Source organism: Etheostoma spectabile, chromosome 9 (genome assembly GCF_008692095.1).
Source record: "Etheostoma spectabile isolate EspeVRDwgs_2016 chromosome 9, UIUC_Espe_1.0, whole genome shotgun sequence".
Classification (NCBI taxonomy): domain Eukaryota; kingdom Metazoa; phylum Chordata; class Actinopteri; order Perciformes; family Percidae; genus Etheostoma; species Etheostoma spectabile.
The window spans coordinates 10,690,298-10,708,094 of record NC_045741.1 but is presented as its reverse complement, the minus strand read 5'-3'; the positions used below and the strand labels follow the sequence as shown (position 1 = coordinate 10,708,094).

Genomic DNA, 17,797 nt, shown 5'->3' with positions numbered 1-17,797 from the left:
CATCTCCTATTCCCTTTAAAAGCCAGGCACGTTTGTAAGTAAGTAAACTTTATTTATATAGCACCTTTTACAGACAAGAAGGGTCACAAAGTGCTTTACAGTAAAAACAAATAAAACAGCAACACATAAAATACTAAGCCGTATTGCTAGTTAAAAGCTTGTCTAAAAAGATGTGTCTTCAGGTGTTTTTTAAAAGTTTCTACAGAATCCAAAACGTTTGTACCTTGGCACACTGCGGATTTGCACCATAATATTTTTATTCCGTAATCTTTTGCATGTTTGTGTGCTTCTGCGCTTCCCTGTGTGTGGGTGTTGTTTGTGTGTGTGTGTGTGTGTGTGTTGTGTGTGTGTGTGTGTGTGTGTGTGTGTGTGTATAAACAAGCACAGTGTGCACGCTTGTGCACAGCCTAGACACATTTTACTTATTTGCTGTTAAAATTACAATGACATACTGCACTATTGACTTTAGACCAGTTTTCTGTTGGTCAATGGCGTGATCACTTCCCACTGCCTCAAGATAGCATTAGACTAATAATTCACCTGAACACACCTCCCTGAAAGACCAACACGCCCTTGGGCGCAGGTGCATTTGCTGTTTTAATGACGTGGGAAATTGACAACTGCGTCGGTCTTAAACTAGCAAAGACACTTGCAACGGGCTTAGTGCTGCACCGGGTGCAAGTTAGGGTCTTTTGTCTCTCTCTTTCTCAAGGGCCGGACAAATTCTCTTAGCAGGCAAAGCAGAGAAAGGGGAAGTAACCTTTCCCCTTATTGCGTCATATAGGGAAGATTCCAGATTGGCCCATCTGAGCTTTCATTTTCTCAAAGTCAGAGCAGGATACCCAGGGCTCGGTTTACATCTATCGCCATTTCCAGCCACAGGGGGACCAAAGGCAGGCCGGGGGAACTCATATTAATGTTACAAAACCTTATAAAGTAAAATTTTTATACCATGGGACCTTTAAGCGGAACATCACTAGTGGAGAAGAAATGTACACACCAGAAGAAGAATAAGTTGCTTATTAAATTTGACAACATAGAATAGATTTGTCCCCATCTCATCATGAATGTTTAACGTTTTACACATATAATGGACATAACAGTGATTACATGTTAACAGTACCTTGTTCCTGGTCATTTAGGAGCACAGCAGAGCCGTCATGGCTCAGTTTAACTTCGGGGTCATTCATCAGGATATGTCTGAGATTACTGAGACTTCCACTCAGGGCACTGAGTTTGGGGCAGCAGGACCAAAGCACGGCCAGAGGTACAGACACACACCTGCCAGCACACACACAAAAAGGGGACATTACGACATGAAACCTTTATGCTAGCTGTGATGACAACTTTTTGTAGATCTTTTTCAAATGAAAGATCAATAATGACATTTGTGAGTTTTTAATAGCAGCTACATGCAACACATATTGAAATTAAAAAAATACAGACTTTACATTGATACGTTTTAATGGTATCAACAATAATAGTTGGTAACATGGTATAGCATACAAATGTAATGAGACAAGTGTATAGCAGTTAGTCAAAAGTACAGGTGCCACAAAAACAAGGCCCGTGCTTGTGATCGGCATATCACAAACTGCCTTCTAACTCGTCATCGCCATACTGTTCCTCCTCTTCGAGGAAACACACCTGTGCAATCTCAGAGACTCCTGTTGTCTTTCGCCATTTGTCCAAAACAGCTCTGATTCCTGATGCTCCCCTGGATTTTTCATCTCTGCTCCACATGCTGCCGTGAGGTATAAAACATTGGTTATTTTTTTAAAGAAACATAATTTAAGCTTCTTTGCCAAGAACATTTTAACACAAACAACCTGGCAGCACAAAACACAATGACATTCTGGAGAAACGTTTGATTTAGAGAAAAACACCAATGGAACTGAGATTCAGACAGTTCAAAATAATTTCCTGGGCGCTTTTTGCTGGCCCTGTTGTTTCCAACAATTGTTGTTGTTGTTGTTGTTGGTGTTGGTGGTGGTGGGACGTTCACCTGTCTGTTTGTCTTCCATCTCCATGTGTTGTTCCGACGCTCCGAGGCATTCCTCTCCTTCCCACTCAGCCCGACACAAAGCATAAGTGTCATCCCTCTCACCAGTCTTCTCCTCAATCCAGTTTCTCTTCATCTTTTCTGCCCAGTACAACACCTCACTCACCAGGACCCTCTGCAAGATGTTGTTGTTATGCAGGCTGGGGTAGTTTATACTATAGAGCTGATATAGAAACAGGTTAAAAAAAGAGACATAGATCACAATATCAGCTTATCATAGAAATCCTTATGGATTGTGAGAGCATCCTGAATGTTCCCACATATTTTTGTATCTTCTAAGAGTATATATAGAACTCAAAATAAATAAAAGTTGTTTTTGTTTTATATGTGTGTGCACTTAGCATCTTTGGTGATCTGTTAATCATCTGACTGAATATAAGGAAATTCTAAACAACCCCAGGCATCCCAAAAAACGTTTTGAATTTAATACATTATTCTAACAACTAATTTAAAAGTTGTTTCAGCAAAGATATACAACATATTTTTATACTAGTGTTGCCTTTATTTGGTAGTGAAACTAGGGAGCAACAGAAAATATGGAGAGGGAAGGGGGAACAAAAAATCCCCATGAATCGGTCACATAGCAACAGGTTGAGTCTTTTAAGACTGGGTCAACATGACTCAGAAATGACTGAGCTATAAAGATGTTTACTCACCAGTGTGTATTGAAACACATCCTCAGCATCATCACCAAACGACATGTTGCCATTCTGTCTCCCTTCGAGCCGGCGAAACACACCAATCTGGGAGCAGAAGCCGACTCTCTCCTGCTGGCCGGGTGGTGCCTGTCCAACACCAGTGAACTCCACCGCATAACCGTACTCCAAACACACCTTCAGAGCCCTGAGGAAAGATGCAATGATAACACAATTCAGTTTAAATCTTTATTGTTGATTAAGGAACATTTAACAGTGCGGATGTGTTTTAGGGTGGATGTATCCATTAGTATTCCCTGTCTCTACCATGTTCATCAACAACATCAACTTTGTACTTTCCACTACACTCCAAAAAGCCTTAAAATGGGAAAAACAGCATACCAGGATTTGAACTCTGCTCTGGTCCACTCAAACTTGTGATCACTGTGCCTGAAACCTGCCGGTTGATGGAAAAGGTGGTTGAACTCAAAGTTTGGAGTACTGACGATAACCGCCACTGGGGTCATGTAACCAAACACCACCTTAGAGAAGCGCTCCACGTCAGCCAGAGGGAGGTGCTCTATGCTGCAGACAGCCAGGGGCAGAAACATGGTGATAAATTATGGCCCGGAGGGTCACAGAGAAACAAAAAGATGGAAGCCACAGTGATAGAGAGAAAGACCACATTAAGATGGGGAAAAGGTGTTGAAGCAAGAGAACAAGACAATTGACAAAATATGAAACAAAAACATGAATATTTCTACTGATAGCTGTCAAAGCACGAACACTTGAAGTCATTGAACCTCAACAGCCAAACGGCCCCTTACAGCTCTATACTGGTCACCAGATCAAATCCTCTGAGGCGGGCATCTTCTTGTGTGACTGAGCCCTGGTACAGTTCAATGCGCAGCTGATCAAAACTTGGCTGCAGATAGTCAGTTGACATAGGGGCTAATCCATGCCTGAAGATACACATAAGCACAGTGTACACATTATCAATCTACACAGTATTACTTATCACAACAACAAAAAACACAACGTAATCGAGGAGTTGAAGATCAAGCTCTTATCCAAAAAGCAAGGGGAGGGCCCTGCTTGAGAAAATACTAATTATATTGTATATATAGTACCATGTACTGTTATCAAAAAAAGAGCTAAGTCATGGATGATGGCTTTTGTAATCATACAGTACATACATTTTTTTTTTTATATTGGCACCATTGATGTCCACTCCAACTAGCAGTTCAATTTCACGGTGAAACTTCAGTTTTTGAAGAAGGTTGCACTCACTGCAGCCCAAGTCCACCACCTGAGGAGAAAGATATAAGATGACGTAGGCTAACTGGGGAAACTGGGTAAAAGTTAAAGTAACTTCAGTAGACTTTTGACTCGAGAGAGAAATATATCAAATGGGTTATCATTGTAAAAATCACAACCCATTATGAAGCACAATTAACGCTAATAAGTTGATTTAAATCCAGGTAAGTGCAAATATTGCTACAGTTAGCTCTAAAACTCCACCAAATTGTGAGGAAAACAATTATAATTTCTGCCTGCATGTTAAATGTGAGTCCAGGACATCTGACTATACAGACTCAAAATCAAGCATTTTATAGTATCAATTTAGAGATTAATCAGTAAAAGTACCACATTAGTAACTTGAAATGACTTTTGACACTGTATATGCTGTAAACACATTGCCAATTCAAATCCGATAGTGACATATATGTTTGACTGAGTTGAGTGATTTTGAGTTAAATGTAGTCAGAGATGTCCAAAACTCAAATGTATCATTCACTGTTTGAAATTATGGAGCGGTTTGTTTTTACAGCAACTCCAGTTTCAGAAAGGCAGGCAGTTCAAAGTGCATGCGGGAATTCTAATATTATCCATCCATATCTAACATCATATCATAAAAATGCTTGACTGTGAGCATAGACTGTATATAATTATTATTAACAGTCTATGATTGTGAGACTAAAACGCTAGTTGTCCTTAACATTTAAAAGATAAGGTCATTTTTATCACAATTTAACAGTTATTTTTCATAAAATAGACAGTATTTTTATACTTTGTTAATCTAATTAATATTATTTCCATTTATGTAATTTATATTACTCTAAGGTTAACTGATTTGGAAAACCGGGCGTATCCTTGCGCGATTCATAGACAGGAAAAAATGGGTACCGCGGAATGAAGGCTAGCTTGACCGCAGCGCATTTGGATCGGTAAGGGGTGAAAAGCATTGGTGAAAAGGTTAGCTAGCTAACGGCTGTCACGTTAGCAAACAAACGTTGTTTTTGAAGTAGAAGAAAAATAAGTACCCCAAAGGTTTGGGTTTGTTATTCTTTACAATGTTAAAGTTTTCACGGCAAATGGTTAAACCATTAACGTTATGAAAAACATTTAATACTTCACCTAATATAGCTAGCTAGCTAGGTTGTGCGAATATAACGTTAGCTCTAACGCTACGACGTTATTGGTTCGGTAAAAACCTTTAGCTAGCTAGCTTCGATTCCATTAGCGTTTGAATTATCGTTAGCATAGCTACCGGCTCAAACAGACGTTGCTTTAGAAGCTAAAGTGTGTTTCTCATTAAGACGGTAGCCACCTTTTTGGGTTTGTTCCTCTTGACAAAATCTATGACAAACTGATGTCTCTGTCTGTGAAGTGGCGGACTGAAGACTGGATCCATCTTTGCGTTCAACTACCATCCTCGCCTGACCCCAGAGGGCGCTGTTATTAGTTATTGTTTACGCGGTATTTTTTATTTAATTCCTTTTTTGGACAACAACGATGCCTACAAACCATTTAATGCAATGTCAAGATACATTTGACCTGGTAAGTGCGAATTTTCTAAGTATTTATTTCTCTGAGCGGTCCCATATAAGACTATAAAATAGGTCGGTCCAGGTCCAGCACTTTAATCCTAACACTGTTTAATATCTAACACCTGTTGATGCTAGAGGTTTGCAGTGGAATTTAGCTAACGCTAGAGACTGAATGAATTGAATGTACAGCCATGCATGTTCTACAGAGGATAAATCTTATAGTATTTTCCTTTGTTTCCTGTGAAAAATGCAAATGTTTACATTATTTCTTAAAGGTATCCTATCAGTATGTTTAATATTAGTGTTCTTCAAAGCTGACCAGTCTCATAAATCTGTTAAGTGACCAGTCAAATTGAATGCCAAAATTAAACTAATTGAGGTATTTGTTAAAAAAAGAAGAACTTACTGAGAGGTTCCAAGAATAAATCTTCAGTCATCAAACCATAGACTGTAACGGTCTATGCATCAAACACAAAAATGCCTTATATTATGAAACATTTCTGTTTTAATATGTAATTAAATCATATTAAAATATCTTCAAAGCCTAAATGATGAAGAGAGTTAAAACAATGCACAAATTTACGTCAAGTCCAATCAGCATCCAAACACCTAATGGGCACATTACAAAATAAAACAAAAGCAAATAATGTATTTTAGTGCTCATAGTTGTAGGGTTTAGGAGAGCTCATGTAGCGATACGCAATATACTATAATATAAACCAACTTATATTATGAAGGTGAAGCCAGTCTAATTTGACATTTGAATACACATTGACAGTTTAATGCTGTGACACATAAATGTCATTTATTTGGTAGGACAGAAAAAATAAACAATTTTCAGGATTTAACCTCTATACTTTAGAAACAACCTTTGCCAGTGGAGATAATGGATTTCAACACCAGTGGTTCAGAGAAGCTATTAAATTATTTCCCAAAGATCTGTTTGTATTTCATATAAGTGTATTTCAAAACTAAACAGTCTCCCATAATGAATGAAGTGAAGCCTTAAGTTGCAAAGAAAGAAAGAAAACACAAAAAAATTGCATTATGTGGCATTAAATTGCCAAACGGAGTCAATGCCGATATTACTCATTGAGATCTATGTTAACAATGTAAGTTGCTGATGTGTTCCACAGGTGTGTCTATCTAGGGCTGCAGTAATTATTCAAAGCTTTAGATAGAAGCACACACAGTTGATAAAAACATTAAACACTAATGTTTAAACAGAGGGGTGTTTTATTTTTATAATAATAATCCCCAGTGGGGAAATTACAATTGACACTCTCTCAGGACCTATTCATGCACAAATGGAGAGATGTCAGAGTGAGGGGGCTGCCAGTTGAACCAGTGCCCTGAGTGGTTTGGGGGGGGGGGTACAGTGCCTTGCTCAAGAGCACCTGGCAGTCCCCAGAAGTTGAAGTGGCATCTCTCCAGCCACCAATCCACACTCCGTACTTTGGTCCATATGGGGACTTGAACCAGTGACCTTCCGGTTCCCAGCCCAACTCCCTACAAACTGGGTTACTGCCACCCCAAATTCCTTCCTTCATATTATTATATATTATATTATTATTCCTTCATATCTGGGATCGTTAAAAAGAACCCGACATGGTCACAAAATGAGATGTTTTTAAAAAGTATTGCTTGATAAATTATGAGTTTATTCGTCTACACTACTTTTTTTTTGTTTAACAATTACCCAGAGAATCTAATAACCTATCATGAAAATAAAACCATTTTTGATAAATAGAATTTCAGCAATACATTGTTATGCTATGATACCAGCCACAATAATGAAAAAAATGTATATATGCTATTGCTAACAAAGATTCATAAGCATTCCAATCTAAAGGTTCTACTCAGGGTTGATCACAATTTATTCGTTGTACGTAAGATATAGTCGAAACAGAAGAATGATGCTGTAGCTTTGTAGTTGTAATTACTGTCATTTTACAATTTTCCTTCTAAAGTATTTAGACATTGAACTGTTAACACTTGTGTAATGGATGCTACAGGGTGAAGAAAACAAACAAATAACTCTTATTTCTGCTGAGTCCAGTGTCTATTTAATAAGTGGATCTGTGGTTTATTTGGAGGCACTAGTGCTTCTGCATATTGGCCTAATGGAGTAGTTGCTTTGCTTGATAGTGTTTTTGGCTGCAAGCCTGATGCAGTAGGTGGTCCAAGGCTTGAGGTCAGTCACTGAGTAAAAATTTCCTTCCGTGGTTTCCACTATAGGTGGCTGAATGGTCTCCTGGTCTTTCTGTTCCTCCTCAATCACAACTGTGTACTCTGTTGCATCCTTCACTGTCGTCCAATTCACATACAAGGAAACTCCACTCACTGTCACAGTCACTTCTGGGCTTTCAAGATCTGAGAGAGAGAGATTTTAACACTTGGGTCATAGTAAAGGCCTATGATTTCAGATTCATAATTCATTGATATGCTTCACACTATCTCTAAGTTATGTAACAAAAAAACATTTACCTTTCTCAAAATGGGCAAAGATTTCACTGGCTCGTAAATCTCTTCTTCTGCGAGCTTGTACTGGACCTGAGAAAGGTGAGAACATACTCATCAGAACATTTTTAAATTTTAAGTATAGAAGGGGGTGGTAATTAAACGAAATTGAACATTGGTTGGATTTGGCAGCAGTGATAATTGCAGCTGTTTACTAGTCAACACAGCATTGTTTTCTGTGAGGCAAATACTTTTTTTTCCATTTCATCTCCCATTTGTTTCAAATTCAGGTAACTGACTGCAAGCTATGCAGGACCTTACTAAACCATGTGTGTTTTATACTCTCCTTTGTCAGACATGTAAGATTAACTAAAGAAATAACTCTCCATGCATTAATATAATAACCAAGCAGAATGGGACAAAATAAGAGCCATTTGTACCACAAAATGTGCAGGACATTGTTACTGTGTTGTTGCTATATTCCATTAGCAGAACATTTGTGACATTGTTTAATGTGGAGCTGTTGATGTGTCAGGGGAGATCTCGGACAGACAAACAGATAGGTGTGAAAGCACCATCACCCCGAGTCTGACCTGTAATATTTTGGTTGGGTAGGCTCCATCCCGCTGCATTGCTTGCTGTCACTTCAGTGGTGTTAGGATAGAAGTTGGTCAGCCGGCAGGAGAGCCCAGTGGTGTTGCAAAGCTCAACACGGCCTGACCCCGACACACTGTAGACAGTGTACCTTGTGGCAAACACTGATGCATCCCAGGAAAGCACAGCAGAGTCTCTATTACCACTGTACCTCACATTCTGTGGTGAACAGGGGACTGGGAAAGTGAGTGAAAAGGCTGTTATCAGGGACTGCAGGATGTTGTATTTAAAACATGCATCATCATTTTTAGGCAACACTTTATTTTAGTAAGGTACAATTGTTGAAAAATACATTATTGAAAAATACTTTAATTAACACCTTTTATCTATGTAAAGGTCACTAAAACACTCTTCACTATCTGTATAAAGTTACCTGTGACTCCAGTAAAGGCAGTGGATGGCTTGCTGACCCCGCCTGAGTTTCTGGCCTGTACAGTGAGGTTGTAAGCTGTGCTGCAAGGCATTGGGAACTCAAAGTATCTCCTGGGCAGCCAGTAGGAAAAGACCTCCATCAGGGCTTGTGGGTTGTTTTGGATTTGACCGGTTATCTTTGCAAGATACTCAACGTCGGAACAATTGACGCTGTCCCATGACGTCATGGCCCAGTGTGCTTGGCCTATCTTCTGCATTCGGACTTTCAGAGCAGTCGGCGCGCATGGAGCTGAGGAGGTGAGAGGTTAAGTCAGTATTTTGACATTGGAATTAGACCAGTAAAATACTTTTAGCTCTTGTTCTTCATGTGTAGTCTACCAGCATACCACTTGTTATTCTTTAAAATGTGTTTTCAAAGGACTACATTTAACAACTTCTTTGGACTTTTTGGTAGGATTACCAAGTTTTACAACATGTTTACCACTAGACTAGCTGTATTGTTGGTATCAATCCCCAGACTGAACCCCTGACTTGTCCCTCCCTCATCACCAGTACTGAGGTGCCCTTGAGCAAGGCCTTAACCCCAACCACTCCAGTGGAGCTGCTCAGTGACTAGCAGATCAGACTGTGGTTGTACTGGGCAGCTTCCAGGTATCAATGTATAACTGTGTGAATATGACAGGTCGTCATTGCAAATGAAACTGTTCCCAATTGACTTATGTATAAAATAAACCAGGCAGGGAAGTACAAACCAATTCATTGTGGACTCACTTTTGTATTATACCTGAACAAGACTTAACATTTTAATATCGATGTACACTTATTTATCCACATATTTTGTTTATGTAAAAATGAATTTGTGCTCACTTTACTTATTGGAGTATTAATTATGTTAAATTAAAGTTTTATTTTTGATCTCTAATATTTACCTGCTCCCGCCCGCAGAGGTGCACTGAGCGAGCTGTTGCAGACACCGTTTGAGGCTTTAACAGAGAAATTGTAAACGTGACCACATTCCAAGCCTTCCATGGTGCAGAAGGGGACAGTGCTGTGGCAGTAGAGCATGCCTCCATTGTCAGCTTGGGAAAAGCCAAAATACTCCACAGCACCCTCACTGGCACCCCAAGACAGAATGGCAGAGTTGGTCTCACAATTAATATCCACTGCGAGGCCAGAGGGATCACAGGGCACTACGACCACAGAGAGAAAACAATTCCTATTAGAAAATCAAACAGGAAGCTGGCCTGCAGTTTCAAAATTTTAGGTATAATGTTAACCCATCCTTGTTGGTTATGAGTTTAAAAAAGTCAAATCATGACAGGTGACTAGTAAGTGTAGAACCCAGCACACTGTACTGTTCCTTTAGTCAGTTTAACTTGGTTGTAATTTAGAAACCAAACAGAGTGTAGCAGCTAGAAGGTGCATCATGTGAGTTATTATTGATTAGTACAATAACAGAACAACAATAAAAGTTACTTTTCAAACACCAGTAATTGAATACTAGTTCATTATGGCATGAAAAGAAAAAAACTGCAGTATCCAATAGAAGATGTTGGCACAATTTCCCTGAGGACTCTGCTCCAATTAGCTGGCTTCCTCTTCTGTTCTACAAATATCACTTTTTTTCGGGCTGCAAGTAAAAATGTCAATAATTTGCTAATTATTTGTATTGTCTACAGAAGGGCTGAACATTCTGAAATAACCTCTTACCCTTGTTTTGTCAGAAAAACCTGAATATCCAATAAAGAAAAGCAGAAAATCTATCCATCTGTTTGATGTTTTAATTGTCTTATTGTCATATTGTTTGCTATACAGTATGTGCCCATTGAAAGCAGTATTAATACTGAGTGGATTATCCTGATGGAAAAAACTAAAATGTCTATCTCTACCTGTTCTGTAGGTTGAAGTGTGTGGCTTGCTGGTGCAGTTGTCTCCACTGGCAGTGATGTTTAAGCTGTACGGCTGTCCGCAGTGCAGATCAGTCAGGTTGCAGTTGCTTACTGAGGTGTTGCAGCTCGCAACATGTCCATCCCTTCCTGTGGCTGTCAGAAGGTAGGATGTAGCCACAGGGGATTGTCCCCACGTCACTCTGGCACCATTCTTCTCACATGATGCTGTCACTGTCACATTGTCTGGGACACAGGGCGCTAAAGAGAAAAACCAAATGTAAGTCTTACATTTTTATGTTTGTTTTGTTTATTAAAGTGCTCATATTATGCTTTTTGGCATTTTCCCTTTCCTTTATTGTGTTTTTTATTTATTTACATAGATAGATTGATAGATAGATAGATAGATAGACATTTTTTGTGTGCATGTAATACTCTGTATAAACAGCTCTGTTGTAGTCCAGCCTTTACTTCAGTGACGAGCGTTCGTTACTTTGTAAAACACGTTATAATGCTCAGCTAGCTGCTAGCATGGCACGCCCTCATACTCTGCTTCTGACTGGCTAGTAGTGCTTACATAGCTACTGCACATGTGCAAGTCCCAACAAAGATGGAACAGAAGTGAGATGCCTCGCTCGGTAGCTAAAACAGAGAGCTCAACAACCAGGGTGAAAAAAGGAGCTGCAGCAACGTTCGGTACAACAAAATATAGTGTTTGTTGAAAATTAAACCATGTAAACCTCCTGATATAACCTCTAAATACAATTATGAACCTGAAAATTAGCATAATATGAGCACTTCAAAATTCCCATAATTGTTTTGGGGTCGACATAAGAATAACGTTCACAGTGACAATAGACCTCACAATCACTCCTAAGCAGAAAAACACAACTCACTGTATAACCTCACATAAAACATAAAATATAATTCATCCATTGCTCGTCATATGACTGTACACTTGAGTGTGTTCTTTCTAGTTTGTATAATATAAAATGCCCTGCTACTGCATGTCTTGTATAATAGTTATGCATATCAACACTGACCGTTAAATTTTTAAACTAAATGTATGGAGTGTTTCTTTAAAAATATAGTAATTTGCTGTTAGGGTTAGGGTTAGTTCATCCAGGAAATATTTACATTCATGGCAACAACATTAGATAGTAACCCACAGTGAAGATCCTCTATTTTTTCTCATATAACCTACAGAAGTACTTGACCATACTGCTGCGGCAATAATCAAGATGGGATAAAACCAAGGTCTGAGTAACTTGCTTAGCTGTATCTTGTGTCAAAAATGTCAGCTATCTCTTGATTACAGCGAGACCCCGTTATCTACGTGTTTTACCCATGACAATTTTTTGTATAAGATGATTCTTAAGTAGCTTTGCTTCCTCTACACGATTAATTAGGTCTTCATTTTTGTAGAGATCAAGAGTTGTTTTGGCAGTGAGTGATAAACTGAATCCGACTGTAATGGTAAGTTGAAAAATACCTGTTTTGATCTTCTTTGGTGGGCTTCTGAGGCTACTGCACTTATCCGAAGAAGCTGATACTATGATGCTGTAATACATGTCACAGCGGATATTTGGGAGTACACATGAGTTGGAGGAGCTGTTACAGGATATGAGGGTTTGATCATTGCCTTCAGCGGTCACAAGATAGAGCGGTGCGTCCTTTGTCATCTCCCAGTTAACCAGGATTGTGTCGCTGTCGCATTCTGTCACTACACTAACGGATGTTAGAGCACAGGGACCTATGGGACAGGAATAAAAAAGATTAGCATCAGAAAACACTAGCAGTATGAAATGAAATGGCTCTTAGTGGCAGTAAATTTAAGAGAAACTTAAGCATTGTATCCTTGCCATTTCTTGTTTATCATAGTCTGTCAGAGAGGCTGTCTTCTCAAAAGACTTCATAGGTGCTTTATTGAAAAAGTCCTATATTGCAGATGATTAGTTGTAACTTAAGTTTTCAAACTTTTATTGGGTCCCAAGAATATTGTTAGGATTGAAAAGAAATAAAAATATTATTTTGCTATACAAATTGAAAGACATTTTTAGGTTTTTACTCAAATCTTTATTTTTTGGGAAATATTGAATAGTTTTACCGGTAACAGTGAGTCAATTGAAAAGAAAACTCAGTGTTTGCGAGTCACTGGCATTCATTTTAAGGGGTTACAAGCCAAAAAGGTTGGGAACCACTGACTGATATTGTTACAGTACTTTTGTGCCAGAAGAGATTTAGCATTTTATTTAGTGTTTGGTAATGCATTCATATGGTATAATGCTTACTAGATCATTTTCCTAGTAACCTTCAAAGACAACACTTCAGCACTTAACTTTAAAATTTGTATTTTGTGAGAAAAGATTCTTTTTGAATACCTGTCTCAATCTCAAAAGGGGTGCTGTGATTACTCTTGCAGTATTTGTTGATAGCAGTGACGTGGAAGGTGTAACGCGTTCCACATTTCAGATCTTGGACATTACAAGGAGAGGAGGTGGTAGTGCAGCTGGAGTTGTGACCTCCGACCCCTTTGGCCAGCACAAAGTAGCTGAGAGCTCCTTCTAAGGCGTCCCACGTCACCCAAGCAGAGTTTGATACGCAGTCCAGACGGCCCTCAGCGTTCCTGGGCACACACGGAGCTGTGGGGGGAATTCAGAATTTTATATCTCCATCCTTTACTTTTTATCTGCTTTTCTGTTCAACCATCCAAGGTCTAAGGACATTTTAACATATCTTCTTGAATTCCTCTTGTTAGGCTATTTCCTTATAATTTGATCCCTATGTGTTTCATATCAAAATGTTCAGAACAAACTCAGCTTTCTGTAAAGTGACGCCCAAAATCTCATATCACTTGTAAAAACATACCTACGCTCAGTTGTTTTGGTGATTGAAATGAGTTTACAAAAACATCATAATATATGAATAGTAATAGTAGTAGTAATAGTAAATACATTTCCAAAATGCTCAGAGGGTTAAGGACATTCTCCAGAAGCACAGGGTTGGTAGGAACTATGTTATGTCAAAACACATGGAATTGTTTTGTGTCCGCAGAAACGCAGCAGTTTATGTCTACATGCTAAGGTGCACCATCTACAACACTTTACAACACAAATTGTTTGAATTTTTAATCAGGTAAAACACTTATTCACCAACATAGGAGGAAGAATAGGTGCAGCATGTAACTCCCCCCAGTGTATTTATTTTGTGTAAGGATTAAACAAATAAGATACAGCATGTTAAGCAGTGAGCTTTAGAGGTGTTGGTGGTCACTTGCAGTAGGATAATTGCCTCCTGCCACCAGCTCCATACATTAGTGTGATATCAATCTTCTCAAAACCAAAAAACTGAATAAGTGTATTTCCCAAACGGTTTCTTTTAAATGTAAACTGTAAAACAGCTTCTTCTTTTCTATCCAATAGGTGGCGCAGCTTGGCATGTTTAAAACTGGTCTGATAATAATTGCTCAGTGGCCAAAGTGAACAAATTGAAGTTTACCTGAGGAAGTCTTTACCACAGCGCTGCGCTTACTCTCACAGTGATCTCTCACGGACAGCACAGTCACGTTGTATTCCTGTCCACATGGTAGATCCCTTATGTTGCAATAAGTGTTACTGGAGTTACAGTAGAGTCTTGCCCCAGTGTTGCTGACTGCTGCTACATGGAAGTATTGAGCATCGGGGTTGGGGGACCATGACACGTTCATGGCACCATCATCACACTGTGCATTAACAGCCACATCCTGGGGTGCACAGGGGGCTGAGAGGTAGAAAGAGAGGGGAGAGGCGGAGAAAAGCAAAGAGGCAGGTTAATATAGCAATGTCAAACTAGGCAATGTTCATGTTGCTATATTGAGAAACATTGAGGTTCAAAGGGATCAGGGGAAAACTTTAAAAGCAAATTTACACAGAAGAAAAGCACTTTTTTATTAACAATTTAACACATATCACAGACACTCCAAAAAAAACAAACACTTTTGAAACAACGACAAATAACACTGTCATCACAATATATAGAAGGTCACAACAAGGCTTTGCAATGAGTAAGTATTTGGCCCAATACCTGTCCGCATGTAAGCCTTGTCGCTCGCCACACTGGAGCAGGACTCATCCTGGCTGAAGACGCTCACATTGTATGTCTGTCCACACTGTAGGTTGCTCAGAGTACAGTAGGTCATTGTGTTGTTACATTCAGTCTGGTCGCTTCCGTTTTCTGTAACACCCATTGCAAGATAGGAGAGCGCTCCACTGGCTCGCTCCCATGTCACTGCAGCAGAGTTTGAGTAGCACAATAGGGAAGCCTTGACGTAGGTTGGCCTGCAAGGCACTGGGACAGAAAAAGAGGACAGACGAGCAGTAAGACGACTGAGTTCCTTTTGCTTAATATCCATATCAGAGATGAGACCATTTGCATGTGACAACGTGCAGAGTTTACAGTTACACTTTGAAAGGTTCTGTCTAGTCAAGCAAACATTAAACACTAAATTGTTCTTTCTAAAGGGGAGCCTGGATAGAAAACTGATGGACAAAGATGATTATAATCTTACTTGATGACTCTGGCGTGCCTTCCTGATTCTCTAAAGTGAGTTTAACAAACCCAAAAAGTTCAACAAACTTCTTAAATGCTTTATTAATGCATTTAGATTTCTTAAATTCAGTTTTATCTCTTTTATATTAGATAATATGTATTCTATCTGGCAAAACCTCTATTTATGAGGTAACAAGGATGCTCGCCCCCCCCCCCGTTAATGGTTAATGATAGAAATAGAAATAAACTTGTTTTAATTTATTCTATGTCAGACAACCAATACAACTTTAACCCTAACATAACATCATGGAAAAGGACAATTGTCATACTGAAAAATGTACCTGACTGTAGGTTGAGGTAGGCACGGCTGTTGTCACACAGTCCATCCTGAGCTGTGACTGTCAGGTTGTAGAGCTGGCCACAATGCATGCTGGGTAGCTGGCAACTGGTTGTGGTGCTGTTACACTGCATTTTGTGGCCATCGGGCCCAAAAGCTTGCACCATGTAGGAGGACACACCCTCTCCTTCCCATGACACAACGCCTGTGTTATTACTGCACTCCATCTTTGCTGTTACATTCTGTGGTACGCACGGCACTACAGACAGAAAGACAGACGGGTATGATTGACAACAGTTATAGAGCTTTAATATGACGTGCAGTATGCCAGACACTTGACTCTACCTGTGTTGAGCTGCACAGCAGAGCTTCTAGCGCTGCTACACGTCTCATCTGAAGCACTAACAGTGATGGAGTAGTTTAGGCCGCACAGCAAGTCATTGAAGAGGCATGTTGTCCCGTTGGTATTGCACACTGACTCGTAGCCGCCATTGCCCTGGGCAACTGTGGTGTATAATGATGCCCCTTTGCTGGGCTCCCAGGAGACCGCCACAGCGGCAGACTCACAAACCACCCGGGCCTTCACCTGTTGTGGTACACAGGGCACTGCTCGGGCACAGAGAGAAATATGAAAATTCATGCAGGATTCAGGATCAATATAGGTCCAATCATTTTCCATTACTAGTTATATTAGCGCTACTAAAGACAACATAACACAGTTAGCACAATTAAATTAGCCCAATCTGTAACAGAGACGTCTACCACGCTGCTATTCTTCGATGGTCCTCACCTGTTTGCAGCTGTGTCATGTCACTCTGCGATACATTGCACACGCTATTGACAGCAATCACACTGATGTTGTAAGTGAAGCCACACATAAGGTCTGGGAGGACACAGGACTGTGTGAATGTCTCGCAGCTAGATTCTTGTTCTTCCACGCCGAGGGCTTGGACAATATAGTAATCAGCCCCTATGCTGGCCTGCCACTTCACAAGGGCTGTGTTGGTAGAGCAGTTCAGTACGGTCACAACATTTCCAGGGAGGCAAGGCACTGGAGGAGGAAAGTGAGAGGGATTGATTGCTAGTTGTGTACTTTGTCAGGTAGAGGATGACTCATAGGCCATTTATAAGATGTTTTTTATTGAACATAGATTTGCCTGACTTTACATAGTAACACCAAGATAAAAAATGCATTTAGCTGAACTCTTCTGACTAAAATCACACACCACACATCCCTTGTATTTTTCCTGTTGCAAAATAGAGGATTAAAATAATGTGTGCATTTAAATTGTATTTTATTACAATCTATTGTATTCTAATCTATTACACCAATAGTTTTGTTTAAAATTCAAAAATAAACACATCAAATTCAAAACTTTCTTCGGGGGAAATAGGAAGTGAAAATAATGACCCATAGTTGCTTTGCACCAAATGTCAAGTAAATACAGAACACACCCATATGCTGCTATTTCAGCAAGATGAGAATGTCAGCCACTACAGGTCAGGAAAACTAAATTTCAGTTAGTGTTAAATTAACGCTTAATTTGAAGTCCTTGCCCTTCATCTCTAATTTGATAAAACTGAGTAAAGATGCTTTTTCAAGAGCTCACCTGACTCCACCTGCAACATGGTGCTTGGAGGGCTGCTACAATTTTCATTTGAGGCCACAGTGAAAACATTATAGGTCCGACCACACTGCAGGTCCTTCAGCTCGCAGTTGGTGAAGTTGGAGGTACAGGTGGACACGTGGCCGCTAGTGGTCTGGGCTGTAGCGGTGTAGTTCAGGCCACCCTCGGCGTAGGCCCAGTCCAAGAGGGCCGAGTTGGTGTAGCAGTCCAGAACCACTGAGCCGATGCTAGGTGTGCAGGGAACTAAGAGGGGGGGGGTGCAAAACGGAGGACTGTAGTAACACTTGTGACACAATTAATTTAACCCTTGTATGGTATTCGGGTCAAATTGACCCATTTCAAAGTTACTTTTTTTTTTTCATTTTTCTGAAAATCAATGGCCTTATCTTATTTTCTGTGACAAAC

The 17,797-nt window shown here is 39.7% G+C and overlaps 3 protein-coding genes across 6 annotated transcripts in view; all 3 read right to left on the bottom strand.

The window, feature by feature from the left end:
* The window catches only part of henmt1 (HEN methyltransferase 1), a 7,535-nt gene extending 1,970 nt beyond the window's left edge, over window positions 1–5,565 (bottom strand). Inside the window, exons 1-8 of one of the 4 annotated variants that reach the window (XM_032524997.1) lie at window positions 5,309–5,565; window positions 3,894–4,006; window positions 3,525–3,659; window positions 3,100–3,282; window positions 2,719–2,905; window positions 2,006–2,225; window positions 1,648–1,747; window positions 1,124–1,281 (exon numbers count right to left, since the gene is read on the bottom strand). In XM_032524997.1, coding sequence (XP_032380888.1) covers window positions 1,124–1,281; window positions 1,648–1,747; window positions 2,006–2,225; window positions 2,719–2,905; window positions 3,100–3,282; window positions 3,525–3,659; window positions 3,894–4,006; window positions 5,309–5,392 — 1,180 coding nt within the window. In that variant the 5' untranslated portion in view covers window positions 5,393–5,565. The remainder of the gene's footprint in view (window positions 1–1,123; window positions 1,282–1,647; window positions 1,748–2,005; window positions 2,226–2,718; window positions 2,906–3,099; window positions 3,283–3,524; window positions 3,660–3,893; window positions 4,007–5,308) is intronic. The other 3 variants (XM_032524998.1, XM_032524999.1, XM_032525001.1) reach the window with 3 other exon arrangements.
* A 789-nt stretch (window positions 5,566–6,354) lies between these two features.
* LOC116695000 (fibronectin type III domain-containing protein 7) lies at window positions 6,355–17,797 on the bottom strand. Its single transcript, XM_032524995.1, has 14 exons — window positions 17,375–17,797; window positions 16,555–16,815; window positions 16,110–16,370; window positions 15,769–16,023; window positions 14,963–15,226; window positions 14,399–14,659; window positions 13,282–13,542; window positions 12,393–12,653; window positions 10,904–11,161; window positions 9,944–10,204; window positions 9,016–9,303; window positions 8,582–8,818; window positions 8,016–8,081; window positions 6,355–7,901 (listed from the first exon to the last, which is right to left on the bottom strand). Exons 1-14 carry the CDS (start codon window positions 17,391–17,393, stop codon window positions 7,615–7,617), a joined length of 3,240 nt encoding a protein of 1,079 aa, XP_032380886.1. The 5' UTR covers window positions 17,394–17,797; the 3' UTR covers window positions 6,355–7,614.
* fndc7b (fibronectin type III domain containing 7b) overlaps window positions 17,443–17,797 on the bottom strand; it is a 10,014-nt gene continuing 9,659 nt past the window's right edge. Inside the window, exons 14-15 of the mRNA XM_032526214.1 lie at window positions 17,501–17,635; window positions 17,443–17,459 (exon numbers count right to left, since the gene is read on the bottom strand). Of these exons, the coding sequence (XP_032382105.1) occupies window positions 17,443–17,459; window positions 17,501–17,635 (152 nt within the window). The remainder of the gene's footprint in view (window positions 17,460–17,500; window positions 17,636–17,797) is intronic.